The sequence below is a fragment of the Aythya ferina genome (genome assembly GCF_964211825.1).
Source record: "Aythya ferina genome assembly, chromosome: 29".
In the NCBI taxonomy this organism is placed as follows: domain Eukaryota; kingdom Metazoa; phylum Chordata; class Aves; order Anseriformes; family Anatidae; genus Aythya; species Aythya ferina.
The window spans coordinates 2,417,193-2,442,461 of record NC_140326.1 but is presented as its reverse complement, the minus strand read 5'-3'; the positions used below and the strand labels follow the sequence as shown (position 1 = coordinate 2,442,461).

General features: G+C 65.3%; 3 protein-coding genes and 1 long non-coding RNA gene across 7 annotated transcripts; 2 read left to right on the top strand and 2 right to left on the bottom strand.

Moving 5' to 3' along the window:
* Positions 1 to 148: 148 nt before the first annotated feature.
* Positions 149 to 4,337, bottom strand: POLR3C (RNA polymerase III subunit C). Its single transcript, XM_084500796.1, has 14 exons — positions 4,061 to 4,337; positions 3,454 to 3,709; positions 3,179 to 3,355; positions 2,950 to 3,038; positions 2,690 to 2,797; positions 2,490 to 2,582; positions 2,194 to 2,274; positions 1,834 to 1,885; positions 1,691 to 1,751; positions 1,453 to 1,603; positions 1,262 to 1,363; positions 661 to 710; positions 399 to 548; positions 149 to 309 (listed from the first exon to the last, which is right to left on the bottom strand). Exons 1-14 carry the CDS (start codon positions 4,205 to 4,207, stop codon positions 228 to 230), a joined length of 1,599 nt encoding a protein of 532 aa, XP_084356922.1. The 5' UTR covers positions 4,208 to 4,337; the 3' UTR covers positions 149 to 227.
* LOC311424838 lies at positions 568 to 1,893 on the top strand. The gene is made up of 3 exons (XR_014686208.1): positions 568 to 698; positions 1,459 to 1,551; positions 1,714 to 1,893. It is a non-coding gene; the product is annotated as an uncharacterized lncRNA (long non-coding RNA).
* Positions 4,338 to 4,810: 473 nt separating the features above from the next.
* On the top strand, positions 4,811 to 11,526 carry RNF115 (ring finger protein 115). Its single transcript, XM_084500624.1, has 9 exons — positions 4,811 to 5,065; positions 6,460 to 6,518; positions 6,930 to 6,981; positions 8,369 to 8,580; positions 8,745 to 8,816; positions 8,989 to 9,061; positions 9,970 to 10,063; positions 11,038 to 11,153; positions 11,266 to 11,526. Exons 1-9 carry the CDS (start codon positions 4,979 to 4,981, stop codon positions 11,395 to 11,397), a joined length of 897 nt encoding a protein of 298 aa, XP_084356750.1. The 5' UTR covers positions 4,811 to 4,978; the 3' UTR covers positions 11,398 to 11,526.
* A 1,777-nt stretch (positions 11,527 to 13,303) lies between these two features.
* On the bottom strand, positions 13,304 to 25,252 carry ITGA10 (integrin subunit alpha 10). Of its 4 annotated transcripts, none has more exons than XM_084500620.1 (30): positions 24,962 to 25,252; positions 23,295 to 23,406; positions 22,538 to 22,644; positions 22,327 to 22,415; positions 22,103 to 22,217; positions 21,430 to 21,557; positions 20,861 to 21,009; positions 20,633 to 20,783; positions 20,346 to 20,511; positions 20,150 to 20,223; positions 19,707 to 19,851; positions 19,124 to 19,272; positions 18,892 to 19,035; positions 18,228 to 18,431; positions 17,920 to 18,056; positions 17,509 to 17,675; positions 16,419 to 16,561; positions 16,199 to 16,306; positions 16,029 to 16,114; positions 15,800 to 15,941; positions 15,423 to 15,515; positions 15,259 to 15,335; positions 15,053 to 15,136; positions 14,853 to 14,937; positions 14,659 to 14,772; positions 14,461 to 14,562; positions 14,227 to 14,340; positions 14,026 to 14,121; positions 13,825 to 13,938; positions 13,304 to 13,732 (listed from the first exon to the last, which is right to left on the bottom strand). In XM_084500620.1, exons 1-30 carry the CDS (start codon positions 25,011 to 25,013, stop codon positions 13,667 to 13,669), a joined length of 3,513 nt encoding a protein of 1,170 aa, XP_084356746.1. In that variant the 5' UTR covers positions 25,014 to 25,252; the 3' UTR covers positions 13,304 to 13,666. The 4 variants fall into 4 exon arrangements, 3 of the variants coding, with proteins under 3 accessions (XP_084356746.1, XP_084356748.1, XP_084356747.1); XM_084500622.1 differs by having other exon boundaries at positions 18,914 to 19,015; XM_084500621.1 differs by having other exon boundaries at positions 22,327 to 22,406.
* Positions 25,253 to 25,269: the final 17 nt, after the last annotated feature.

Here is a 25,269-nt window from a genome sequence, read left to right as displayed (position 1 = left end):
GGGGGGACACAAAAGGGGGGGGGGACAATTGGGGCAGGGGGGAGCTGTCCCCAAGTCCTCCCCCCCCAGGGTGTTGCGGTGACGCTGGGGGGTCCCTGAACCCAGCAGGCAGCAGCTCTGGGGGGTGGGGGGGTCACTTTATTGTCATTTTTGGGGTGGGGGGGCATATAAAAAGGGGGGACACATATAAAAGGGGGGGGGACACATATAAAAGGGGGGGGGGGCGCTCAGGGCTTCCTGACGGTGCTGTGGATGAAGGACTCCAGCACGAAGATGGTCTCGTCCACCTGGTTCTCGCTGGCGTCCAGCCTGGGGGCAAGAGGGGGGGTTGAAGGGGTGGAAAAAGGGCTGGGGGGGCCCCTCACACCCCCCGTGCCCCCCCCCCGGGGGTCTCTGACTTGTTGACGTTGCGCTTGAGGCTCTCCAGCTGCTGGCGCTCGGGGGCCGTGATCATCTCCTCGATCTCCTGCAGCTGCGCCGCCTCCGCGCCCGTGGCCTGCATGGAGGCCAGGATGGCCTCCACCCGCTGCGACTTCTCCAGCAGCCTCCTGGGGGGGGCAAAAAGCACCCCGGGGGGGGCAAAAAGCACCCCCGTCAGGGGCACGGCTCTGTGTGTTCCCCCCCAGCAAGGTTCTGTGCCCCCCCCACGGCCCCGCTCACTTGTTCTCTTTGGTCTCGAACTGGCGCCGCTCCATCAGGTTGGCCACGCTCTGCGGGGGGGGGAAAGGGGAAGGGCAGAGGGGAGGGGAGGGGGAGAGGGGGAGGGCAAAGGGGAAGGGAAAAGGGGAGAGGGGAAGGGCAGAGGGGCCAGGGGAAGGGTAAAGGGAAAGGGGAAAGGCAGAGGGGAGGGGGAGGGGGAAAGGGGAAGGACAGAGGGAAAGGGGAAGGGCAGGGGAAAAGGGGAAGGGCAAAGGGGAAGGGGAAAAAAAGGGGAAAGGGGATGGGGGAGGGGGAAAAGGGGATGGGGGAGAGGGGAAGGGCAGAGGGGACAGGAAGGGGGAAGGGGGAAAGGGGAAGGGCAGGGGGGAAGGGGACAGGGGAGGGGGGATGGGGAAGGGCAGAGGGCAAAGGGGAAGGGGAAAGGGGGAGAAACAGAATGGGATGAGGAAGAGAAAGGGGACGGGGGAGAAGGCAGCAGACGGTGCAGGAGCTGCTCGAGGCGGTGGGGGGGGGCTAAAAGGCTCCAGGCCGTTGCCCCCCCTGCTTGGGGAGGGGGTCGGGGGGCTTGGGGGGGGCTGGGGGAGGGCCGGGGGGGTCCCACCTTGTAGCAGCGGTGCAGCAGCATGCGCGCGGAGGCCGGGACGTTCACGGTGTAGAGGTAGAAGGTGCGGGAGGGCGCGTGGTCGGGGGTCTTGGGGATCTCCTGGCGAGGAAGGGGGGGACACGGGGGGTGGGCAGCTCGGACGTGGCGTCCCCGGGCACGGAGCAGGCCCCCCCCGGCCCCCTCCTCACCTGCAGGGCCACGAAATTCTCGGAGAGCATCCTGTAGAGCATCTCCTTGGCCTCCTTGGCGGGGATCATGGCGAAATCCTCCACCTGCTTCTGCTCCAGGTGCTTCTTGCGCAGGAGGAGGCGGAAAATCCGGGCGCAGCGCGACCCGAACCTGAAGGGGAAGGATAAGGGGGGGGAAAAAAAAACTCAGCGGGGTGAGAAACGGGGTGAAAAGTCCCCAAAAAAATGGTGTTTTTACCTCTCCTCTACGATGGATTCTAGAGTGGCCGTGGCCAGAGAGGCGAGAGCTTTGTGGAGATCTGGGTGGGAGCCGCGTCAAGGAGCCTGGTTGAACGCCCAGAACCCCACTGGAGCTGCTCCCCCCCCAAAAAAAAAGGATACTGACGGTGTACATGCCCCCGCCGCTGTCCCCCGATTTGCCCACGAACTCGAGCTAGAAAAGAGGAAAAAAAAGTAAGAGTTTAGCGCGTCCCGAGGTATTAAAACACCTCTGGTGTAAAATCACAATTATTAAAGCCACTTCAGGCAGAACGGAGGTTTTTTCCCCCAAAAAAACCCCTCTTTGATCTTAAGAGCTGCAGAACGTTGGGTGAATTTTTTATGTGATGAGTTTCGCTTTTGTATGCTTTAAGAAATGGCTGAAAAAGGGTTTTTTCCCTCAGCCCCCCCCCCCCCCCGGTGTGTGGTGAGGTGAGGACACGGAGTGGGGGCAGCAAAGGGCACGGGGGGGGCGTCCCTCACCGGGTCGTCGGCCAGCAGGGTGAGGTACTGGTCCAAAACCTGCTTGGAGATGTTGTACCCGGCTGGAAGCGACCGGAAAATCTGCAAGAAAAGGAAAAAAAAATGAAAAGAGCCAAAAAAAAAACGAAGGAAAATCACAACAGAACGGTGAAACACAAAAACAGCCAAAAAAAAAACCAAAACACAGGAAAATCACAACAAAACGGTGAAATGAGAAAACAGTCAAAAAAAAAACAGGAAAATCACAACAAAACGGTGAGGAGGGTGGGGGGGGCTCCAAAGGGGGGGTCACGGACCTCGTTGGAGGAGAGGGGCTGCGTGTAGGGCGCGCCCGAGGCGGTGGTGACCTCGCTCATGCGCAGCATCGTCCGCACGATCTCGCTGCTGGTCTGCGTGGGGGGCACAAAACACGGGTGAGGGGGGGGGCCCGGCCTCACGGAGCCCCCCCCAACGCCCTCTAGGCCCCTCCTGGAGGCTTCTAGAAGCTTCCCCGCACCTGATCCATGCGGTTGGCCACGGCGCTGACGATGGCCTGGTCGCGGAAGTGCTGGTGGAAGCGCTCCAGGTTCACCTGCCAGTAGATGCCGTCGTCCTCGGGCGGGGGCTGCGGGGACAAAGCCAGCCGGGGGGGGGTCCGCAGGACAGTTTTGGGGCTGGGAGCTGTCCCCGAGTGTCCCCGAGCTGAGGTGACGCTGGATGAAGCAGCAGCCCCAGGTTGATGCTCAGCTTGGGGGCTCCAGCCCCTTCCTCCGCTACCTCGGAGCCTTCCCCGTCCGCCTTCTGCTTCTTGGCCCTGGGCTCGCCCTCCTCCTCCTCCTCGCACGACCGCCTGCGCTTCCCCCGCCCTGCCAGAGAACAAAAAAAAGACAAAGGGGGTTCATTTTAGAAAAAAAAATAAATAAAAATTGTTACAATACAATAAAACAATAAAAATGTCGGGAGCTGGCGGCGCTGAGCTTCCCCAGCACCCCGGGGTGCCCCTCACCGGTGAGGTTGAGCCGGGGCACGGTGTACATCTCCTTCTCGTCCAGCACCAAGGTGGGAGCGGGGCCGGGGGGGCCCTGGGGGGTTTCGGGCAGCAGCGGGCACCTCTGCACCAAGTGGGTGTCCGCCAGGCGCACGAAGGTGCTCGAGACGTCGGCGTAATCCATGGTCCGGCCATCTGCGGGGAGGGGGGGGGGCAGCGTCAGGCCCAGCACCCCCCCACCCAGACTCCAGGAAATGCCCCGATTCCTGCAGAATTCTGTTTTTTTTTTTCACCTTCCATGGTTTCGGTGAGCCGGTCGGCGACCTTCCTCACGGCCGCGCTCATCGTCATCTTGCCGTTGAGGAGCAGCTCCTCCACCAGCAGCTCGCCCGTGTCGCCGTACAGGGTCTTGGCGGCGTAGATGTAGCGGGGGTAGCGCAGGATCCTCAGCACCCGCTCGGCCCGCGCCTCGTACTCCACCCCGCCGCGCTTGGGCAGCTGGAAGGTGGCCAGGTTGTGCTGCAGGAGGACGCACAGGGCCTTCTTCACCTGCCAACGGGGGGTTTGGTTATTCAGGGGGGGCCCCAAATGCCCCCCTCGGCCCCGCTCGGGGCGGTCGCGGCGCGTTTCCTCCACGGGCGGCCACCAAAAATTGGGGATTTGGCATCCCCTGCCCCTCCGACGGGCACCCCCTGCATTTAAACCCCGCTCTGCTCCTTCTCAGGCTGTTTTATGGCCGGTTACGAACCGCCTCCGCCCTTTAAAAAATCCCACTCGGCGTTTTTATGCCTGGAAAATCCCCGTTTTGCCCTTTCCGAGGGGTTCCCAGCTCCGTGCCAGCCCCCGAGCGGACCAGGGGTGTCCCCAAACTCCTCGGGTGTCCCCAGGGCTGGGCCCTACCTGCTCCAGCGACAGCCCCGTGTCGCCCACCAGCATCCGCAGGGGCTGCGCGCCCGCCCTGACGAGCAGCGTGCCCACCCGCTCCACGATCTCGCCGAAATGCTCCCGCAGCAGCAGGGAGCACAGCTTGATCTCGGCCTGCGTCATCCCCGCGGCGTCTCCGTGGGGACACGGGGGGCCGGCGGGGTCTGCGGGGTCTCCACGGGCCTGGATGGGTTACGAGGAGTCCGGTGGGGTCGTGCTGCTGCCTGTAGAGCCCCGGAAAGGCCCAAATGGAGGTGACCCTACAAAAACAAAGCGTTAGGGGAAGCAGCCGGTGCCACCGGGGGGGCCATGTCCCCATGTCCCCATGTCCCCCACCCTGGGGTGCCCCTGTCCCCATATCCCTACCCTTGTACCCCCCATCCCCGTGTCCCTCCCCCGGGGTCCCCCCGTCCCCATGGCCCCCTCCCCGTGTCCCTCACCCCAGGGTGTCCCTGTCCCCGTGTCCCCCACCCTTGGGTGCCCCCGTCCCCATGTCCCCATCCCCGTGCCCCCCACCCCGGGGTCCCCCTGGCCCCCTGCCCCTGTCCCCATATCCCCCCCCCGAGGCGCCCCCATCCCCGTGCCCCCCCCCCTGAGGCCCGCTCTCACCCAGGCCCCACGCCTAGGCCCCAACCCTCCCCATAGCAACCACCACTTCCGCCCTCCCCACCTCCCGCTTCCGCCCTCACTTCCTCCACTTCCTCCCTCCGCTTCCGCCCTTCCGCCTACCACTTCCGCCCCCCCCTCTCCCTCCTCGCCTACCTCTGGAGGACCGCGGAGCAGCCGAGCTGAACCGGAAGCGGGGCGGCTAGAGCGGCAGGCGGCCCGGCGGGGCGCTCTAGGCTCATCTCGCTGGTCCTGCCGGAGGACTGACGGCAGGAGGGGGGTGACAAGATGGCGGAGGCCTCGGCGGCGGCCGCCGTGTCCCAGCACCGCTTCTTCTGCCACAGCTGCAAGGGGGAGGTCAGCCCCAAGCTGCCGGTGAGCCCCCCCCCGCCCCCGGGACCCCCACCCGAGGCGTTATCAGTCGGTTATCAGCATTGGGGGGGGGGGGGCTGCGGGTAGGGCCCGGCGCCCCCCGCCCCAAAACTTGGAGGCCTGAGGGGGAGGGGGAGACGCTGAGGGACCCCCCTGAGGGCTGAGGGGATGGGGAGGCCCCAAAAGGGATGGGGAGACCCCAAAAAGGATGGGGACCCCCCCCAAAAGGATTTGGACCCCCCCAAAGGGATGGGGACCCCCCCCAAAGGGGTGAGGGCCCCCCCAGGAGGACGGGGACCACCCCAAAGGGGGGAGAATCCCCCCCCAGAGGGATGGGGAGACCCCCAAAGGGGTGAGGACCCCCCCCCAAAGGGATATGGGGACCCCCCCCAAAGGGGTGAGCACCCCCCCCAAAAGGATTTGGACCTCCCCCCCCCCCAAAGGGATAGGGGGACTCCCCCCAAAGCGAAAGGGGTGAGGACCCCCCCCAAAAGGACGGGGACCCCCCCCCGAAGGGATGCGGTGCCCCCCTCCCCAGCTTCTGGGGGGGTTTTGGGTGATTGGGGGGGTTTCGGGGGGGGTCACGGGGGTCCCTCGGGGTTTTGGGGGCCTGGTGATCCCCACCCCGACCCCAAATCCTTTGGGGGGGGGGGCTCAGGGATCAGGAGGGGTGGGGGCAGGGGGAGATGCCCCTCGTTGAGGGTCTTGGGGGCGAGGTGCCACCCCCCAAAAAAAAAAACAGGCAAAAACCTGAAAAAAAAATAAAAATAATGAAAAAACACCAGCCCCACACCCTGACCCCACAGGGGGGGACCCCTCTGACCTCACTGACCCCTTGGGGGAGGTTCCCCCCCTCCCAGGACCCCGCAGGGTGCCCCCCTTACCCCCCAGCCCAGCCTGGCCCCCCCCCAGGTTGCCGTGACCCCAATCCTGGGGGATTTCGGGGTCTGACCTTGGGTTTTTGGGGCTGGAGGGGTGGGATTTTTTTTTGGGGGGGGGACGACAGGGATTTGTTGGTGCCCAGGCAGGGCAGGGCTGGGGGGGGATGAAGGAGGAGGAGGAGGAGGAGAAGCCTTCATCCACCCCCCCCCAGCCTCTTTGGGGAGGGGAGGGGGGGCTGGGGGTGTCCTTGCAGCCAAAACGTGCTTTTTGGGGTGCTTTTTGGGGTGGAAACTGGGTCCTGGGACCCCCCCCAGCAGAGAACTGGGGACAAATCCCCCAATAACTCCCCCCAGAGCCCTTCGGGGGGGGGGGGTTGGCTCCTCCTTCAGCCCTCCCCTGAGCTTCTGGGGGGGTTTTTGGGTCACAAAAAATAATAATAATAAAATAAAAATAATTTTTGGGGTGAAAACCCTCAAAATTTGAGGGTTCACGGCACATTTTCCTCCCCCCCCCAGGAGTACACGTGCCCGAGGTGCGAGTCCGGCTTCATCGAGGAGGTGACGGATGATTCCAGGTAAGGCTCCCAGTGCTCCCAGTGCTCCCAGTGCTGGGCCTGGGGGGGTCGGTGCCGTGCCGAGGGCTTTGGGGCCATCCCCCGGCGGGGTGGGAGCGGGGTCGGGGCTGAAAAAGGGGAAGGAAAACGCTGTGGGGGCTCGGAGCTGTGGGGTTTTACCAAAAATCCCGTTATTTTGGGGGATTTAAGCTCGTGTCCCTTCCCAAGATGGGTTTAATTCCTCCGTCGGGTCCCTGCTCGGGGTTTTGCCCTCCCAAATCTCGCAGCCTGGGTCAAGGCAGAGAGAAAATCCCCCCCGCAGCCACCGAGCCCCCCCTTGGGCTACGTTCGGGGATCCCAAACGTTGTCATCTTCCTCCTCCTCCTCATCCTCGCGGGGGGGGCCCTGCTCTCACCTCCTCTTCCCCTCCAGTTTCCTGGACGGCAGCGGCGTAGACGACAGCCCGTCCACGCAGTTCGCAGAGGTGAGTGCTGCCTCCTGCCCTAAAAACAGCCCGGGATTTGGGGTTTTCTGCTCTTCCTCCTCCTCCTCTTCCTCCTCGGAGCGGGGTTGAGGCTTCCAAAATCACCCGGGGTAAAACCGTGGCTCCTCCGAGCTTGCAGCGAGCCCCGGGACGCCCCTAAATGAGGCTCTGCCTAAATTTCCAACGTTTTGGGGATGAAAAATGAATGAAATTCCTCACGGAGCTGCATGGGGGGAGCAGCAAGGCTGCTCTGTGGGGTGATGGTGGCAAAAAAAAAGCCCCAAACGCGGCTTTTCCCCTTCAAACGGGGGCAGGCGACGGCGGGGAGGTGCGAAGGGAGCTTCGGGTGGTTGGGGGAGGAAAATTCAACCTGCTCTGAGGGTGTCGGGAAGGAGCAGCCCTGGCGTCAGGCTGCGTGGTGTTTAATTAATTAATTAAAACCGAGGGAGCCGCTCCCCCGGACGCCGCTCCCTGCCCCGGCGTCAGAGCAGAGGAACGGGGCGTGGGTTCTGCCCCTCAAATCCCCCAATCCTCCCCCAAATTCCCCTAAAATGCCCCGATCCCTCCTTAAAGTGCCCCAATCCGCTCCCTAAAGTCCCCAAATCCCCCCTAAAAACCCCTGATGCCCCCCTAAAACATCCCAAATCCCCCCTAAAACGCCCCAATCCCCCCCTAAAGTCCCCCGATCCCCCCCCAAAATGCCCCAATGCCCCCCTAAAACACCCCAATCCCCCCCCTAAAGTCCCCAAATCCCCCCTAAAACTCCTCAACCCCCTGCAAAACCCCCTAAAATGCCCCAATCCCCCTCCTAAAGTCCCCCAGTCCTCCCTAAAAACCCCCGATGCCCCCCTAAAACACCCCAAATCCCCCCTAAAACACACCAATCCCCCCCAAAGTCCCCCAATCCCCTCCAAAACGCCCTTATCCCCCCTAAAACACCCCATTTCCCCCCCAAAGTCCCTAAATCCCCCCTAAAATGCCCCGATCCCCCTCCTAAAGTCCCCCAGTCCTCCCTAAAAAGCCCCGATGCCGCCCTAAAACACCCCAAATCCCCCTAAAACGCCCCAATCCCTCCCTAAAGTCCCCCGATCCCCCCCAAAACACCCCAATCCTCCCCCAAAACACCCCGATCCCCCCCAAAACACCCCGATCTCCCCCAAAACACCCCGATCCCCCCTAAAATCCCAGCCTGGCACCGCCTCGGGGCCGGCTCCCCACAACCTGCCGGGCTCCAGGCGGAGCAGGAAGGAGCCTCCGCGTCGGTCGTCCCGGGGGGGTGGCCCATCTAACGAGTCGGGGCCCTAATGAAGCACCTCGACCCTTTTTAATCCTTCCCGGATTTAAATCCTTCCCCTTCTTTCCTTTCCCTTCCCCTCCCCACCCGCAGCTTTGGGACCACTTGGACCACACGATGTTCTTCCCCGATTTCCGACCCTTCCTGAGCAGCGGCTCGCTGGACCAAGAGAGCCGGGACAACGAGAGGGGCCACCAAGCCCACGCCGACCTCTGGGGGCCCAGCCGCCCCCCCCGGTTGCCCATGACGCGGAGGTACCGCTCCCGGGGCAGCTCGCGCCCCGACAGGTCTCCGGCCATCGAGGGGTGAGTGCCCGAAAACCAAAAAACCTCTCAGCGCCCCCAAAAACGGCGCTCTCGGGGAAACAGAATTCGATAATTTGGGTTTCTTGGCTTTTTTTCTGCTTTTTTTTCTGCTGTTACCCTGGGTTTCGTTGCTCACCCTGTGGCTTTTTTTTTGCTGCCCTCAGGATAATCCAGCAGATCTTCGCGGGGTTTTTCGCCAACTCGGCGCTCCCCGGCTCGCAGCACCCCTTCTCCTGGTGAGTAGCGAGCACGGCCTCACCCCTGCTTAAAACCAGTGCTCCCAGTAAGCACCAGTTACCCGGGAGCTTCCTTCTCCCCGCTGACCTGCTGGGGTGAGGTCTGCAAAACCTCGGGGTTGGTTTTTGGGGGGGTTGAAGCAGTTCCCTTGACTCTGCCCCCCCCCTGCAGGAGCGGGATGCTGCACTCCAACCCCGGGGACTACGCGTGGGGACAGAGCGGCCTCGACGCCATCGTCACCCAGGTGAGACCCCGAGAGCTTTGAGCCGTGCCTCCAAGTTTTGTTTTGTGTTTTTTTTTTTTTTTAATTTTGCTCGGTGTTTTGCCTTTTCGGGGAGGGTTCGGACCTCTTTTGGGTGGAAACGCCGCGGTTTAGCTCTCCTCCTCGCCAACCAGCGCTCGCAGGTTGAATAAAACCCCCCTCTCAGCCCCGGGTCCTGCTCCAAACCCAACATTTCGCACCCGTGAGCCGTTCCCCTTGTGGTTTGGGGAAGGAGCCCAGCACGCTGCCGTTCCCCAGGGCTCCGGGGCTACCCAGCTCCATCCCCAAAATCCTCCCGGGGGCGTTGGAGGCAGCGGGAGGGGAAGGCAGAGCGGGCGGCTGCCGTCCTGGGAGCTAATTTGGCTGCTGACGCCTCGGAAGGCGCCTGCCAGAGCCATCTGCTGCCGTTCAGCAGCAGCCCCCGGCTCCCACGCCCGTCTCGCCCGGGTTCTGCGGTGACAGAAGCCGCCCCTGCCCATCCCGGGAGGTTTTAGGGTGACCTGGAAAGCCAATGGGGCTCCCCCGAGCCACGCGTGAAGCTGTTGGGGCTGATCCTGGGGTGAAGCCGGGTCTCAGCAGCACGCAGCGCCCGTGAGGCATGCGGGGAGCTGGAAGGCACGAGGGAAGAGGCTCCACAGCTCGGGCTCAGCCCCTGTTAAACCCCCAGAGACTCCACGCTGGGGATGGAAACCCCCAGGGGAGCGGGGTTAAGCCCCTTGGGATGCAAAACCCCAATGGGAACGGGGTTTGGTGCGGCGGGGCCAGCCTAAAGCAGCTCCTCGGGGCTCCCCGCCGCCCTTGGGGGGCTCCTCGCCCCTCCTGGCACCCCAATAAAGATCTGGGGGAGGCAGCAGGCGCCCCCCCGGCTACATTTGGTGTTGTCTTTGCAGCTCTTGGGCCAGTTGGAAAACACGGGGCCGCCCCCGGCCGACAAAGAGAAGATCTCCTCCCTCCCCACAGTGACAGTAACTCAGGAACAAGTCGGTAGGTGAAGGCTCCCGGCGCCTTGCTGCGTGTGCCTCGGGCACAGCCTGGGGGGTTTGCTGCCCGAATTCCCTTCCTCCTGCGAAGGATCAGCCTCTTCGCAGCGATCTCGTGTCCCCGGGTGGCTTCACCTTTTTTTAAAACCTTTAATTTTTGCTGCTGACAGTCCTGTTAGGGCTGGGCTCGGGGCGTCGCGCTCCCCCCTTGCAAAGCGGGGCTGCTGACGAGGCTCCGAGCGTCCCCCCACCAAATCCCTTCTGAAATATGTAGGACCAACAGCTTTTTGTAACGGAGCTGGCAGCGCAGACCCGTGGGCTTCTTTTTTCTTTGTTTTTTTGTTTTTTTCTTTTTGCAGTGTTTATGGTTTTGCAATTAGGGATTTTTCTCCCCCCCTCCTGCCTGCGGGCGGCCGCTCGCGGGATCCCTTTCCCACCGAGCCGCTCCGCGGGTTGATTAGAAAAGCTGTTTCCCCGACAGATATTTTCGTCTGGTTCTTTTTATACACCCCGTGGCTCTCCTCCTCGTCTGGGAAGCCAGGAAGCATCCCAATTTCCATGCTGTCACGCTCGGCCCTGCCCTCTGGAATTGACACAGCTCGATCCGGGCAGCCCGGCAGGTGGGCGAGGAGCCCTGGGAGCTTTTGTCTCCCTCCTGCCTGCGGTGGGGACGTTTTTTTGAGCATCACCCCAGCAGCATCAGGCCCGGGATGGGGGAGGAGGTCAGATTTTCACCATCTCTCCCCCCCTGACAGCGCTCCGCAGCGCGCTGCGTCCTCGCAGAGCAGGGGGGGACGTGCAGGAGGCATCCCCCACCACCCCCACAAAGCCTCTTTCTGCACGAGGAGGTTTTTATCAGCTCGGATACCCCCGATTAGGTTTTCTTAGTCCCTTTGGGGGAAAAAAAGGAGTCCTTTGGGTACCGGGGGGTGCGTGCTGTGCTCGCCCTGCCCGCCCCACTCTGCGCCTCTCTTCCAGATACGGGCTTGGAGTGTCCCGTGTGTAAGGAGGACTACACGGTGGCCGAGCAGGTGCGGCAGTTACCCTGCAACCACTTCTTCCACAGCAACTGCATCGTGCCCTGGTTAGAGCTGGTAAGGGCTGCAGGCACCCACGGCTCTTCAGAGCCCAGCAGGGGGAACCTCGGGGCGAAGCAGCCCCCCCAGAGCCGTTTCCCTGAGCCCCCCTCCCGCGTTTTTCTTGCAGCACGACACGTGTCCGGTGTGCAGGAAGAGCTTAAACGGCGAGGACTCGACCCGGCAAGCACAGAACCCCGAGGCCTCAGCGAGCAACAGCTTCAGCAGTGAAAGCCAACTACACGACCGATGGACTTTCTGACCTCGGGGGCTTCCTCGGGGGGCTCTGGCCGGAGCGTTCTTACTCCAGATGTACATTGTATTATAATTCCAACAGAGTAGCAGGAAATATAGGGCAGGGGAGGGCACCCACCCCGTGGTATCGCGTCGACGAGTGCTGTCTTGTTCCTGAAACTTTTAGCATCTCCGAGCCAATCGCGTCTCCATCGGAATCGCCTCTTTAGTCCCCAACCCAGAGTCTTTTGAGTGATTTGACTTGATTTTATACCTGTGAAACGCGGCCTCTGGAGGGGCCGGGCCGGGCAGGGAGGTTTTTGGCTCTCGGGGGGACCCTACCTGGGCCCCGGGGTCTCGGCACAGCCCCCGTGCGCGGCAGCGGAGGTGGGGAGAGCGTCTTGGTGACGGAGAACCGAGAAGATTTTCCTCCTCTGGCCCCTTCCCGGACCCCTCGAAGCGTGTGGGTGTTTTTTTTTCCCCTATTTTGTTGAATTCAGCCTCTAAAGCGTTGCTCCAGGTGTTCTCCAGCGAGGTGGAGGCGTGGAGGGCTCCGGGTCGGGGCTCACCGCGGCGCCCGTGGACAGAAGCGCGCTCGGGACCCCCCTCGAGCCCCCGGTTCTGGGAACAGGAACGCACACGCAGGAATTTTTGGGGCTCGTTGTGGACTTTTTTCCTTTTTTTTTTTTTTTCTGTCCCTTCTCCAGGTGCCTGTGGCCCCGGGTCTGTCCCAACCTGCCTCCCCACCCCAAAAGTGAGTCGTTTAGGATCCTTAGCTGGCTCGTATCGTAGGGACCACATCCGCGGTGTCCTGCAGGACGGCGGCCCCAGCTGCAGCCCCTTCTAACGGCAGCCTCCTCGGTGTCTAACACCCGGTCTTAATTCTCCTTTAGTCCGGTAACTTTAAGAGAATCTCTTTCATTTTTACATCTTTTTTTTTTTTTTTTGGTTTTTGGTTTGGTTTTCTTTCTTTTCCACTCCCGTAACATCTCATCCACGTCCCCGCTCCTCGTTCTGAGCCGCGCGGCGCCGCTCCCTCCCCGCTGGGCCTTGGCGGGGAGAGGGGAGGTCGCGCCCCGACCCCCTCGCCCCTTCGTTGCTGTGAGGGTGTACCACGTACACTCGATTCCAACCAGTGTTTCTGTTTGCTATGAAGTCAAATAAAGGCCTTTCTAAAGAAGAGCAGAAGCCTGAGCGGGTTGTTGGGGGGGCGGAGGGGTCACGGGGAGGGAAGTGAGCTCCTGGGGTGTCCACAAAGGGTTTTTTTTTTGGGGGGCAGATGGGTTTTTGGGGCGTCAGGTCTGGGGTGGCAGCAGCAGGGCTGGGGGAGGGTGGCCTCGGTGAGGCACCCACCCTGTCCCCAAGGGCTGGAGGGGGCTGAGGGTATCAGGAACCCCCTGACGTGGTGCCCCCAGGGTCCCCCCCTTGCCTTGGGGTTTAGGGGAAGGAGACCCCCCGCCCCCTGCACCTCTCCCCCTGCTCCTTGTGTTTTTAGGGCCAGGCCCATCCCCGCTCTGCAGCAGGGTCCTTTTTGGGAGGAAACAGAAGGGAAAAAGCACCCGGGCTGAACGTTTCCCCTCCCGGCTTTATCCCGTTGCTTTTTCCCCATTCTTTAGCATTTTGTGCCCCCCCCGAAGAGCCCTGTGCGGGCAGGGGGAGCTTTTGGGGTGCCACAGCCCCCCCCGGTGACCCCTTTGGGGTCTGCTCTGGGTCCCCTCCTGCACCCCCAAGGCTTGGAGAGGGCCCCAAGTGGAGGCTTCCCCCCCTGGGCCATCCCGGGAACCCCAGGGCAGCGCCGAGAGACCTCAGAGGGGAAATTTGGGGCACCGGGGGGGGGGCGCACAGGGGCCCCCCCTCCCCTTCACACATCGGAGCCTTTTGGGGTTCCCCTTTCTTGCCCCCCACCCCCTCCCCAAGGCAGGGTCGCACACGGGTGAGCACCTCCACGGGGCTGAGCTTTATTTTTTTTTGAGGGGGGGGGGCCCAATTCGCTGGGTTCTCGCCCCCCCCCCACCTCCATCCCCGTCTCCTCCGGGCCCAGCCCCGCGGCTCCTGCGCCGCGGCGCCGGCCCCAACCTCACCTGGCTGCGTCCGCGCCAGCACAACCCGGCACCGGCAGCGCCCTCGGCCACGGTGGAACCAAAATTTGGGGGGTGGGGGGGGCAGAATCCCGAGCCCACCCCCCACCCTGTTGTCCCCAGGGATGGGGAAGGGACCCGTCCCCTCCCCGCGGTGCCGGGCTTCGGGGGGCAGCTGGGGCTGGAGAGAGCCGGGAAGCGCGCGGGGGCCGCCGGGGCTCACTGCTGCTCCTTCTCCTTCTCCTCCTCCTCCTCTGGGAGCTTCTTGCGGGTGAAGAAGCCGAGCTGGGGTCGAGAGGGAGAGGATGGAGGGGATGAAGCAGCCCCCAGCCCGTCCTGCTGGGTGTGTGTGTCCCCCCCCCCCTCCAGGCTCTCACCCTCCACAGGCAGAAGATGATGAGCGCCAGCAGCAGCAGCCCCCCCAGGATGCTGCCCACCAGGATCCACAGGGAGATGGGCACCCGCTTGGCCTGGATGATCTCCAGCACCGTCTGCGGGGATAAAAAGGACCCCGGGGAGCACCTGGGGGGGGCGGGGAGACCCCCCCAGCCCCCTTTTGGGGGTCCCCCAGCTCCTACCTCCCTGCGCCGCGCCGCCTCCCCCAGCACCAGCGCGCTGCCCCCCGGCACCCCCAGCGTGGCCGCGCTGACGATCCTCACGCTCCGGAATTTAGCCTGGAGTAGAGGGCAAAAATTAAAGCAAGGGGGGGGGCTCAAACCTCGTCCCCCCACCCCCGTCCCTCCTGCTGGGGTTAAGGGGGGGGGGTCCCAGCCCCGCACCGCTCGGAAGAAGTCGTTGTGGACGGCGCGCAGGACGTGGACGGAGACCTCGCCGCCGCGCTCCAGCCGCCCCAGGGCGCAGCTCAGCTCCTGGCACCAGGCGTTGCTGCAGTCCTGGGGGGGCAAAAAAGTGATGTGGGGGGGCGAAGAGGCGATGTGGGAGGAGGAGAGGTGATGGAGGGGGGGGACACGCGGCCAGGACCCCCCCCAGCTCCCCGTCCCGGCGCGGCTCACCAGCCTGTCCACGCGCAGCAGGTCCTCGGGGTGCACGGGGACCACCGGGGCCGGGCCCCCCCCTCGTGGATCCTCGGCGGGGCCATGCAGCTCGCACGTGGCCTGGATGGAGGGGACGGGGACCGTGCTCAGCACCGTGGGGGGGGGGGGGGGTTTGGGGGGGCTCAGGACCCCCCCCCAATCCCGCCGAGGACTCACGTTGTCGGCCAGGACGCGGGTGACGGAGAGGAAGGCGGCGCGGCGGTAGCCGAGGGCCGGCAGGGCCAGGCGCAGGGTGAGGTTGCGCAGGGGGTAGCAGCCCAGGTTTTGCACCTGGGGGAGAAAAGTGTGAGCCCCCCCCGACCCCCCCCCATGTCACCCCCTTTTTCCTTAACCCCCCTCACCCCTTTTACCTTCACCGTGGTCTTGAATTCGGGCCCGGGGCCATGGGGGAAGGTGCCGAGCGGGTGCACCTCGTAGCGGTGCAGGTTGGCCTCGCTGCCACGGTGGGGGGGGGGAATGTGAAGAAAAATAGGGGTCAGATCCTGCCCCCCCCCTCCCCTCCAAGCCCCCCCCGAGCCCCCAGCCCATCCCGGTGCCCCCCCAGCCCCACCTGGAGAGGAAGAGGTCGGGCTCGTAGCGGACGGGAGCGGAGATTTGGACCCCGTTGTCCTGCGGCGTGGCCTCGGCGCTGTCGCTGGGGGGGGCAACAGGTCCGGGTGGGGGCTTGGAGAGGACCCCAGAGGGCCAGTTTTTTTTTTTTTTTGGGGGGGGGAACCATGAGGACCCCCCCCTCCTTTGCTTGCCCTCTGCCCCTACCTGCTGGCCTCCAGGCTGACCTCCGCTCGGCCGAGCAGCACGGAGCAGCTGAACTCAAACTCCAGCGTGAAGGAAACCTGGGGGGCGAGGGGGCTCTGAGGGTCCTGGGGGGGTCCCGGGGGGGTCCCAAATGGGGTCCCGGGGGGGGGGTCCCTGCCCCCTACCTTGGCCATGGAGCGAAAAACGGGGTAGCCGACGCTGCAGAGCCGGCGGTGGCCCCCCAGCGCGGTGCACTCCAGCTTCACCGGGTTTGGGTCCTGTGGGGGGGGGGACACACAGCACCGGGGGGGGTCAGGCTGAGAATGTGACAGCCGGGGGGGGGCACGAGGGGCACCGTGAGGCTGAGGGGTCCCTCCTCATCCAGCCTGGGGGGTTTTGGGGGGGGGAAACAAAGGGATCCCAAGCCCCCAACCACAGTGAAGTGGGTCCCCGCGGCCACCCGGGGGGGGGCTTGGGAGGCAGAGGGTGGTCCCCAAGGGGACTGAGCACCCCCAGATTTTTACCCGGGGGGGGGGGTTCCTGGGGTGGGGGGGGGGCTCACCTGGAGCACGAGGCTGGAGAAGAGCAGGTTGCTGGAGAAGCTCAGCAGCAGGCTGGCGTTGTAGGCGTTCTCGCCCTTGTTCTCCAGCACCGCGTCCAGCACCGCCTTCCTCCTGCCCTTGCGCAGGACGTGGGGGCTCTGCCTGCAGCACGGGGGGGTTGTGGGGGGGGGGCTACAGCCCCGGGGGGATCTTTTAGGGCCCCCCCCGTGCCCGTCCTCAGCCCCGTACCCATCCCCGGCGATGTCCACGGTGGCGCGCAGCACTAGGTCCGCGACGCACTCGTCGTCCTCGCCGCAGTCCTTGAAGAAGGGGATCTGCAAGGGGGACAGGGCGCTGGGAGCAAGGTGGGGGGGTCACGGATAGACCCCCCCCCCCGGGGTGGAGGGGGGGGCACCCACCAGTTTGCGGACGGTGCTGGGGGATTCCTCATCCAGCACCGGGCCCTCGGGGTCAGCCAGCGCCAGGCGCACGGTGAAGCTGAGTGGCCGCAGATAATCCGTGGTGTCCTGGGGGGATGGGGGGGGGAAAAAGGGGTCCCCGTCAGCCCCCCCAGGGTGGAGATTTGGGGCCGGGGAGGGGGTCAGGATAAAGGAGAAGGGGGGGGGATGCTGTGCTCACCAGGACATGGAAGGGGAAGCGGAGGCAGCTCTGCCTGCCCAGCTCCAGCTCCGCGCGCCGCTGCAGCAGCCGCCGGGCGCCCAAGTCGAAGGCGGCGCGGGCCCCCCCACCCCGCTCCTCCAGGGACACGTTGTACTGCAGCTCTGCGCGGGGACAAATTGGGGGGAGGGGGCTGAGGGGCTGGGGAGGGGCTGGGGGTACCCCTGGGGTGATCCGGGGACACCCTGGGGTGCTCCTGGGTACCAGGGGGGTGACCTGGGGACATCCTGGGGGGCTCTGGGGACACGCTGGGGTGCTCCGAGGATGCTTTGGGGTGCCCTGAGGTCCAATTGGGGTGCTCTGGGACACCCTAGGGTGCTCCAGGGACACCTTGGGGGGCTCCTGGGGTGCTTTGGGGTGCTCTGGGACACCCTGGGGTGCTGCAAGGTCCAAGTGGGGTTCCCCAGGGACACCCCGGGGTGCTCTGGGGATGCTTTGGGGTGCTCCTGGGTGCCAGTGGGGTGCCCTGGGACACCTTGGGGGTGCTCCGGGGACATTTTTGGGGTGCCCTGAGGTCCAATTGGGGTGCTCTGGGACACCCTAGGGTGCTCCAGGGACACCTTGGAGGGCTCCTGGGGTGCTTTGGAGTGCTCTGGGGTCCCAGTGGGGTGCCCTGGGGACTCCCTGGGGTGCTCCAGGGAGGCTTTAGGGTGCTCCACGGTCCCAGTGGGATGCTCTGGGACACCGTGGGGTGCTCCTGGGTCCCAGCTGGATGCCCTGGGACACCTTGGGGTGCTCCGGGGACACTTTGGGGTGCCCTGGGACACCCTAGGGGGCTCCTGGGGTGCTTTGGGGTGCTCCTGGTTCCCAGTGGGGTGCTCCAGGGACTCCCTGGGGCGCTCCGGGGACACTTTGGGATGCCCTGGGGTCCCAGTGGGGTGTCCTAGGACACCCTGGGGTGCTCCTGGGTCACCGCAGGGTACCCTGGGGACACCCTGAGGTGCTCCGGGGACACCCTGGGGCGCTCCAGGGTCCCATTGTGGAACCCTCCCAGCCCCCCCCCGGTGCCAGGAACCCCGCGTGTGCCCCCCAACCCCCCCCAGGCTCTCACCGATGTCCCTGTCCCGCCGTCCTGGTGCCCGGCTGGTGGCTCGGAAGCAGACCCTGGCCCTCAGGCAGACGGCGCCGCCGCCGCCCCGCCGGCAGTTCCTCCGCGTCACGCTGACGGCCGGGGGCTCCACCGACACCGTGGTGGCCACCCCCACGATCTGCCGCGAGCTGCCAAAATCCCAGGGGGGGGACGACACACACAGGACATCAGTGTCCCCCCCCCTCCATCATCCCACCGGGACCCTCCCCGTGCCTTGGAGCCCCCAAGGGGAAACTGAGGCACGGAGCAGGCGGTGCGCACGCAGGAGGGACCCCCCCCCCAGGACATGTTGGGAGGGGGTTTTGGGGAGGGTTTGGGGTGGTCCCAGGGGTGCCCCCCCCCCAAAAAAAAAAACAACACCCCAGGGCTCACCGCAGCAGCACGGCCGCCCCCTGCGCCCCCACGGCCAGGTCCAGCAGCCCGTCGCCGTCCAGGTCGAGGCGGGCGTCGAGGCTGCGCCCGAAATATCGCAGCCGCCCCCCCCCGCCCAACGCCGCCGCCTCGATGCGCTGCGGGGAGAGGCAAGAGCAGCCCCAGCGGTGGCTTCTCCGCTGGCTCGTATAGGGTTGTGCCGGCACCGCGGCGGCGGCAGCGGCGGCGGGGAGCAGGGGGACGGGACCCCCAAATCGAGCCCACGCATGGATAGAGCCCCCCCCCACACCCCCTCCCAAATCTCTCACCTGCTTGTAGCGGGGCAGGAGGGTGCCGGGGGCGCCGTGGTAGACGTAGACGGCGCCGCGGTGGCCGTCCTCCAGCGGGGCCCCCACCAGGGCGTCGTTGAAGCCGTCGTGGTTGAGGTCGGGGACGGAGGCCAGGGCGTAGCCGAAGCGGGCGTCCTGCGGCCTCTGATCCGCCTGCAGCGTCCCCGCGGGGGCCAGCAGCTTCTGGGGGGGGGACACGGGGGGGTTCTTGGTACCCCGAGGTGCTGGTGGGGTCGTCGGGGGGTTGGGAGGGGGAAGGGGAGGGGATGGGGATGGCCAGGGGGCTGTGTGGGGGTGTCCCCCCCCGCCCCATACGCACACCCTGAGCCTGCTGCGTGCCCCACCCCAGCCCAAAGCATCCCCTCCAGCCCTGCCGTGCCCCCCCACACACCCCCACCGTGTCCCCCCCATCCCATTACGCCCCCAATCTCCCTCACATCCCCTCCCCAACCCCCACCAAGCCCTCCCCAACCCCACAACCCCCTCATTTCCCCCCCCATTCCCCTACCCCTCTCCTTTCCCCCCCCGTCTCCCCCAACCCCTCCACACCCCACAGCCCCCTCCTACCCCCAAACCCCTTCATCCCCCCAACCCCACTGCACATCCCGCTCCCCCCAGCGCCCCCCCAGCGCCCCCCCCTCACCTGCCCCACTCTGTAGACGTACACCCGCCCCGTCTCCCTGCTCTGCCCCCCCAGGAACATGGGGGCGGCCACCAGCAGCACGTCGCTGACCCCGTCCCCATCCACGTCCAGGGCGCACACCTCGCTGCCGAAGTAGGAGCCGATCTTTTTTTTTTTTGGGGGGGCAACGGGGCCACAATTCAGGATGGAGCCCGGTGCCATTGCCCCCCCCCACACCCCGTTAGCCCCTGACCTGCTCGCCCAGCAGCGCCTGGGCCACCGTCACCGTCCCCGTGGCGCCCATCTGGAAGATGATCACCTTGCCCCGGTGCTGGAAGCGGGGGGCCCCCGCCACGAACAGGCGCTGCCCCCCGGGGAGACGGAGCGAGGAGACGGAGTAACCTTGAGGGGGGGGGAGAGCCCCGCTGGTGGCCCCCTCCAGGCAGCCAAAAAGCCCCCCGGGGTGGGGGGGTTCGTCCCCACGGCACCGTGCGCCCCTTGGTGAGTTTTGGGCATGGCCACGGTGCTGAGCCTGCACCCCTGGGTGCTGAGCGGCCCCAGGACCCCGAGAAGCCTCTGGGTGCTGAGCCCCCCCCCCCCCATTTGGCACCCAGCAGCCCCATTACCTCAGGGTAATGCATGCACCCCCCCAAGATCACCCCACACCGGGGGCGCACGGAGCACCTTTGGGTGCCCAACCTCCCCGTTTTCCCCTCTACCCCCAGGGTGCTGAGCGACCCTCGGGTGCTGAGGCTCCCCCGCTTCCCCCAGGAGCATCCCCGCTCCGTCCCAGACCCCGGGGCACGGCGCACCCCCGGGGACCCCCCCCCCGGTACCCAAATACGCCGCGTGGTTCTTCAGCTCCAGCGGGAACTCCGGCTCGAAGGCTTCCCGGGGGGGCACGAGGCGGCCGCGGCTGCTCTCCTCCAGCACGGCCCCGTCCCAGTCGTAGGCACCCACGGCCCCAAAGAGGATCCCGTCCTGATAAGGGGGTGGCGGAGGGGGGCACCCGTGGGGGTGGGCGCGACGCCAGCCGTGCGTCACCCTCACGGGGCTCCCGGTGCGTCCCCGTTCCCCCAAATCACCCCAAAATAACCCCAAAATCACCCAGCCCGGGACACTCAGCCTCAAGCGGGGAGGCTGACGCACGGCTGAGGATTATTTTCCACTTCTGCAGAGGGCCCCCAGGCTGGATCCCTTCCCCTCTGTGTGTCCCCCCCCCCCACACCAAAGCTCTGCCGGGGCCGCATCCTGCCCGTGCCGCGCGGCGCAGCCTCACCTCCAGGAGGTGGATGGAGAACCCGATCTGCGACATCTCCAGCTCGAAGGAGCTCTCGTTGTTCCCGTGGGTGCCTGGGGGGGCAGGGGGGAGCTTATTCCCCCTCGGTACCCACGCGAGAGTTCATCCCGATGGGATGAGGGGCCCCACGTGCCCCCACGCAGCGTCACGGGGGCTGTTTTCGGGGTCACGGCACCTTCCAGGCTGAAGATGCGGTCGCCCAGAGCGTCCACGATGTCGTTGAGGGCGGCCTCGTCGGTGACGTTGAAGAAATACTTCTCGTCCGGGTCGCTGGCGATGTACTTGATCTCGCGGATGAAGTCCTCGGGGTCCTGCTGGCGGCGCAGGTAATGCCCCAGCACCTGTGGAGAGGGCTCCGGCCTCAGCCTGGGGCCGCGTCCTGCCCCCCACCCCGATGATGATGATGAGGAGGAGGAGGAAGGGATCGGGTCCCTCCCCGCAGCCCGGCCATGAGGGGCTCACGGCGATGGCGTAGCGCGTGATGTTGCGCCTCTCGCACTCCCGCAGCGCCTCGGGCAGCTCGTCCCCGTCGTGCGACTCGCCGTCCGTCACCACGATCAGCAGCCTGGTGGCATCCTCCCGGCCGCCCCGCTCGGGGCTGAAGGCTTCGGTGCTGCCAAACGGGGTGGGAGGAGTGAGCTGGGGGGGTCCCCATCCCGATCCTGACCCTAATCCCAAGCCGGTGCCCACCAGGCCTGGTGGATGGCGAAGGCGGTGCGCGTCTCGCGGCCCTCCTGCCGGCTGATGTTCCTGGCCGCCTCCACCACCTCCTCGGCCGTGCGGTGCTGCCCCAGCGTCCACTCGTGCACCGCGTGCTCCCCGTACTGCAGCACCCCCACCTGCCGTGGGGCACGGGGTCAGCGGGCGCAGCCAGCCCCGGGCCCCCAGAAACGTCCCCAGTCCCCCCCCAAACGCAGCCCCAGGTGCCCGGTGCCCCCACAGTTTGGGGACATCCAGCCACGCTTTGGTGATTTAAGCCCGAGAGCACAGGAGGTGCCCCCCACATCACCCCCCCGGGGCTGAGTCAGCCCCGGCTCCGGCCGCATCCTGCCCTCCGTGTCATGGATGTGGGCACCCGCAGCCCCCGGGGACGTCCCCATCCTGCACGGGGCAGGAACCCCCCAGGATGCAGCTCCTGTCCCCCCACCCCGCCCAAGGCCAGCTCGGGGCTTCAGCATCACCCTGGGGTGCTGGGGGCACCCTGAGGACAACGGTGGCATCACCCCAGGGGTGGCATCCCCCGGGGGCCCTCGTGTCACCTGGATCTGTCCCGGCCCGATGAAGAACTTGCTGAGGATGTTGCTGAGGAAGTTCTGCACCTCGTACCAGGGGTAGATGCTGTTGGAGCCGTCGAGGACGATGACGATGTCCATGTAGGTGGAGCAGCCTGCAGGGGGGGGGACAGAAAGACGGACACGGCTGGGGTCGGGGTGGCATGGCACGGTGTGACACGGCATGGCACGACACAGCACGGTGTGACATGGCACAACACGGTGTGATATGGCACGGTGTGACGCAGCACAGTGTGACATGGCACAACATGGTGTGATATGGCACGGTGTGACATGGCATGGCACAGTGACATGGCACAGTGTGGCACGGCATGGCGTGACACGACGCAGCATAGCGTGGCATGATGTGACACAGCATGGTGTGACATGGCACAGCGCGACACGGCACAGCATGGTGTGACCCAGCACGGTGTGACACGGCATGGCACGGTGTGACACGGCATGGCACGGTGTGATATGGCACAGTGTGGCATGGCACGGCACGACACGACACAGCATAGCGCGGCACGATGTGACACAGCGTGATGTGACACGGCACAATGCAACGTGGCACGGTGTGACACAGCATGACATGGCATGACACGGTGTGACACCGCGTGGCACGGCCCGGCGCCAGCCCCCACGGGTGCCCCCGACTCACGCTGCGCCGTGGGCGCGATCGTCTCCACGGGCCGCAGGTCGCCGTCCACGCGGGCGCAGACGCCGGTGCTGAAGACGGAGGTGCCGCACTCCTGGGACCACAGCGGGGCGCAGGCCTGGGGACGGAGGGACACCGAGCGTGACCGGGGGGTGGGGGGGGCACGCCGAGCCCCCCACCATGCCCCCCACCCCCCCCACCCCACCCCTGGGTGCCCCCGCGCTCACCACGAAGCCGCCGTCCTTGCTGTCCAGCAGCGTCATCCCCAGGTGCATGTTGCGGCTGGGCAGGGGGGAGCTCTGCAGGGCTGCGGTGCCTCGTGGGGGGAACCCCCCAAAAAAAAAAAAATTAATTAATTAAAAAAATCAAACAGCGACCCCCGGACCCCCCCCGCTCCCCACGACCCCCCTCCCAACCCTTCCCGGCCCTTGGTGGTACCGAGGTTGGCTTTGTCACACGTGGCGTTGGGCGAGCCCACGGGGCACTTGTAGACGTCCCCGCGGCGGTCACCCTCCGGGCCGTCCCAGGGGGCCCCCACCAGCAGCCTGCAGGGATGGGAGACATCGAGGGGGGGGGACACAACACCAACACCACCCCCCTCCCTGCCCCAACGGCACCCATGGGCTCTGGGGGGGATGCTTTGAGGTCGCCCAGCTCCGGGGCACAGCTCCAGAGCCCCCCAGGGGCATCCGCTCGCGGTGCCCGGACCCCCCCGCACCGCTCCCGTCCCCCCCCCTCCACCCAACAGCTCCAGCCCGGGGCTGCCAGCGGCTTCCGTCCGTCTGTCCTGCCTCAAATCCGTCTGTCCTGCCTCAGATCCCTCTGTCCGCCCTTTGATCAGCGGCCAGGCGCGCGTGGCCCCCCCCCGGGACCAAGCAATTTTCGCCTCCCTCCAGCTGCCCCCGGCCAAAACACGAAAGCAGGGCTTAAAAAAGGATTTTTTTTGGGAAAAAAACAGCGAGGGCGCACGCACCACCAGCTCCCCCTCCCTGCCTCAGTTTCCCCTCCCCACGGCGCTCCCACCGTGCGCCCCCCCCAAGCCCATTTCTGGGCTTTTTTTGGGGCCACACGACCCCAAATCTCCACGGTTTCTCCTCCCATTAGGGACGCACGACCCCATCGGCACCCAAAACCGGGGGTGAAACCCACCCAGGAGGGGGGTCCCGGTGCCACAAGGGGGGGGGGGGGCACTCACCACCGGTCCCCGCCGGCCACCCGCTGCAGCACCTTGTACCCAAACTGGGCCTCGGGGGGGCCGTGGAAGAAGCGGGGGCTGCTCACGTCGATGTTGAAGGCCCCGCACGGCCCTGGGGAGACGGCGAGAATTGGGTGGGGGGCACCCACAGCCCCCCCCCCCCAGCTTCATTTTGGGCCGCAGCCCCGCAATTAGGCAGGGCGATGCCCCCCGCGCCTTTCGGGCACTGGTAATTAAATGGGAGGGAGCGGGGCCGGGTGGGATCGGCCGCAGGCCCTGGCCCCGAGCCCAGACAGCGGCCCGAGGCCTTCCTGCCCGCCGCCCCCGCTCCCCGTCTGGGTGAAAAAGGGCAGGAAAAGGGATTGAGGACGGCCCGGGGGGGTGAGAGCGGGGCTGGGGGTGCGGGATGGAGAGCGGGAAGTGGAGCTCAGCACCCCGTGTGGCGCCGAGGACCCCAAATCCAGCACCCAGCGCCCCGTAGAGAGCAGCCGGCACCCCAAAGGCAGCTCTGAGCACCCAAAAGGTGGCCCCAAGCACCCCAAATGCAGCACCAAGCACCCCAAATCCAACCCCGAGCACCCCAAATAGCTCTGAGCACCCCAAAGGTGGCCCCAAGTACCCCAAATGCAGCCCTGAGCACCCCAAAACCGACCCCAAGTACCCCAAATCCAGCCCTGAGCACCTCACATCCAGCCCTAAACACCCCAAATCCAGCCCCAAACACCCCAAAGGCAGACCCAAGCACCCCAAATCCAGCCCCGAGCACCCCAAATCCAGCCCCGAGCACCCCTGGAGGCTGCCGGGTGGACAGGGCGAAGCAGGACGGTGCCTTTTGGGGACAAACAGACGCTTTCTGTTTGTGTGTTTTCTTTTTTTTCTTTTTTTTTTCTTTAATCCCAACTTAAAACGCGTCCAGATGTGACGGAGCTGGGCTGCCCCCGTCGCGGACGGAGCTGCCAACCCCCCCCCCCCCCCCCCCCCCCGTCTTCCAAGCGGAAAAGAAAACCCGTTTTTGTCTCTTTTTTTCCCTGAAATTGGGATATTTTCCATAGACGGTTTCCTTTAGTTCCTCTCTGTGGGGTTTGGGTTCCTTCCACACCGGCCCCATCCCGGGACACGGGGCAGGATCCTGCGGGGGGGGGCTTTGGGGTCTCTTCCCAACAGGGGAAAGCCAGAAATAACTCACGGAGGGGGGATAAGGAGGAAAAAAAAAAAGGGTGTTTTTCCCCCAAAAGCCATGCTGGGGGTCCTCCAGGTGGCATCGCCACCTCGCCGGGTGCTGGGTTAATTGGTGGCTCCAGGTTAATGGGTGGCCCCGAGGTTAATTGGTGGCTCGAGGTTGGTTAATGGGTGCCTCGGCTCGGGACGGGCGCCCTTTGGAGCCGGGCACCCCGTGCCCACCCCACAGAGCCCCCATTTCCCCCCCTTCCTTATGGGATTTCCCCTCGGGCACCCCAATCCCTCGGGCACCCCAATCCCACACCCCACACCCCAAGAGACCCCACACCCCAAGAGCCACAACCCAAAAAGAACCACCCAAAAACCCCCAAATCCACCCCAAAACCCTTTCCCCGACACCTCAGCATCCCCAAAAAGGAGCCGGGTGGCTCCGAGGCACCCCAAAACCCCCCAGGCTGGGGGGCTTCGGGGGGGGCTTCGGGCATTACCTGGGAGCAGCAGCAGCAGCAGCGGGGGCAGCAGGCGCAGGGACCCCCCCATGGCCCCAGCCGCTCGCCGCCGGAGCAGCTCAAAGGTGACTCTGTCTCCGGCTGGGCACGCACCGATTTTTTTTATTTTTTTTCCTCTTTTTTTTTTTTTTTTAAATATATTTTTTTTTCCTCCTCCTTCATCTTGGAGACATCGCAATTGGCTGCTAAAAATAAACGGCCGGGCGGCGTTGTGATTTTTTTTTTTTTCTCTCCTTTTTTTTTTTTTTTTTTTTTTTTTAGGCGGACGGAGTTGGGGAAAAAAAAAA

Bases quoted from the DNA above. Each gene is read 5' to 3' on its own strand.
- POLR3C (XM_084500796.1), bottom strand. From the start codon at position 4,207: ATGACGCAGGCCGAGATCAAGCTGTGCTCCCTGCTGCTGCGGGAGCAT. The intron at 3,356-3,453 runs GTGAAAAAAAAA...CCCTCCCCGCAG, and splicing joins GCTCACCGAAACCATGGAAG to ATGGCCGGACCATGGATTAC. The intron at 2,798-2,949 runs GTAGCGGAGGAA...TTGTCCCCGCAG, and splicing joins CGGACGGGGAAGGCTCCGAG to CCCCCGCCCGAGGACGACGG.
- RNF115 (XM_084500624.1), top strand. From the start codon at position 4,979: ATGGCGGAGGCCTCGGCGGCGGCCGCCGTGTCCCAGCACCGCTTCTTC. The intron at 5,066-6,459 runs GTGAGCCCCCCC...TCCCCCCCCCAG, and splicing joins AGGTCAGCCCCAAGCTGCCG to GAGTACACGTGCCCGAGGTG. The intron at 8,817-8,988 runs GTGAGTAGCGAG...CCCCCCCTGCAG, and splicing joins TCGCAGCACCCCTTCTCCTG to GAGCGGGATGCTGCACTCCA.
- ITGA10 (XM_084500620.1), bottom strand. From the start codon at position 25,013: ATGGGGGGGTCCCTGCGCCTGCTGCCCCCGCTGCTGCTGCTGCTGCTC. The intron at 16,307-16,418 runs GTGAGCACAGCA...CCATCCCCCCAG, and splicing joins GCTTCCCCTTCCATGTCCTG to GACACCACGGATTATCTGCG. The intron at 14,122-14,226 runs GTGCGGGGCTGG...CCTCTACTCCAG, and splicing joins ACAACGACTTCTTCCGAGCG to GCTAAATTCCGGAGCGTGAG.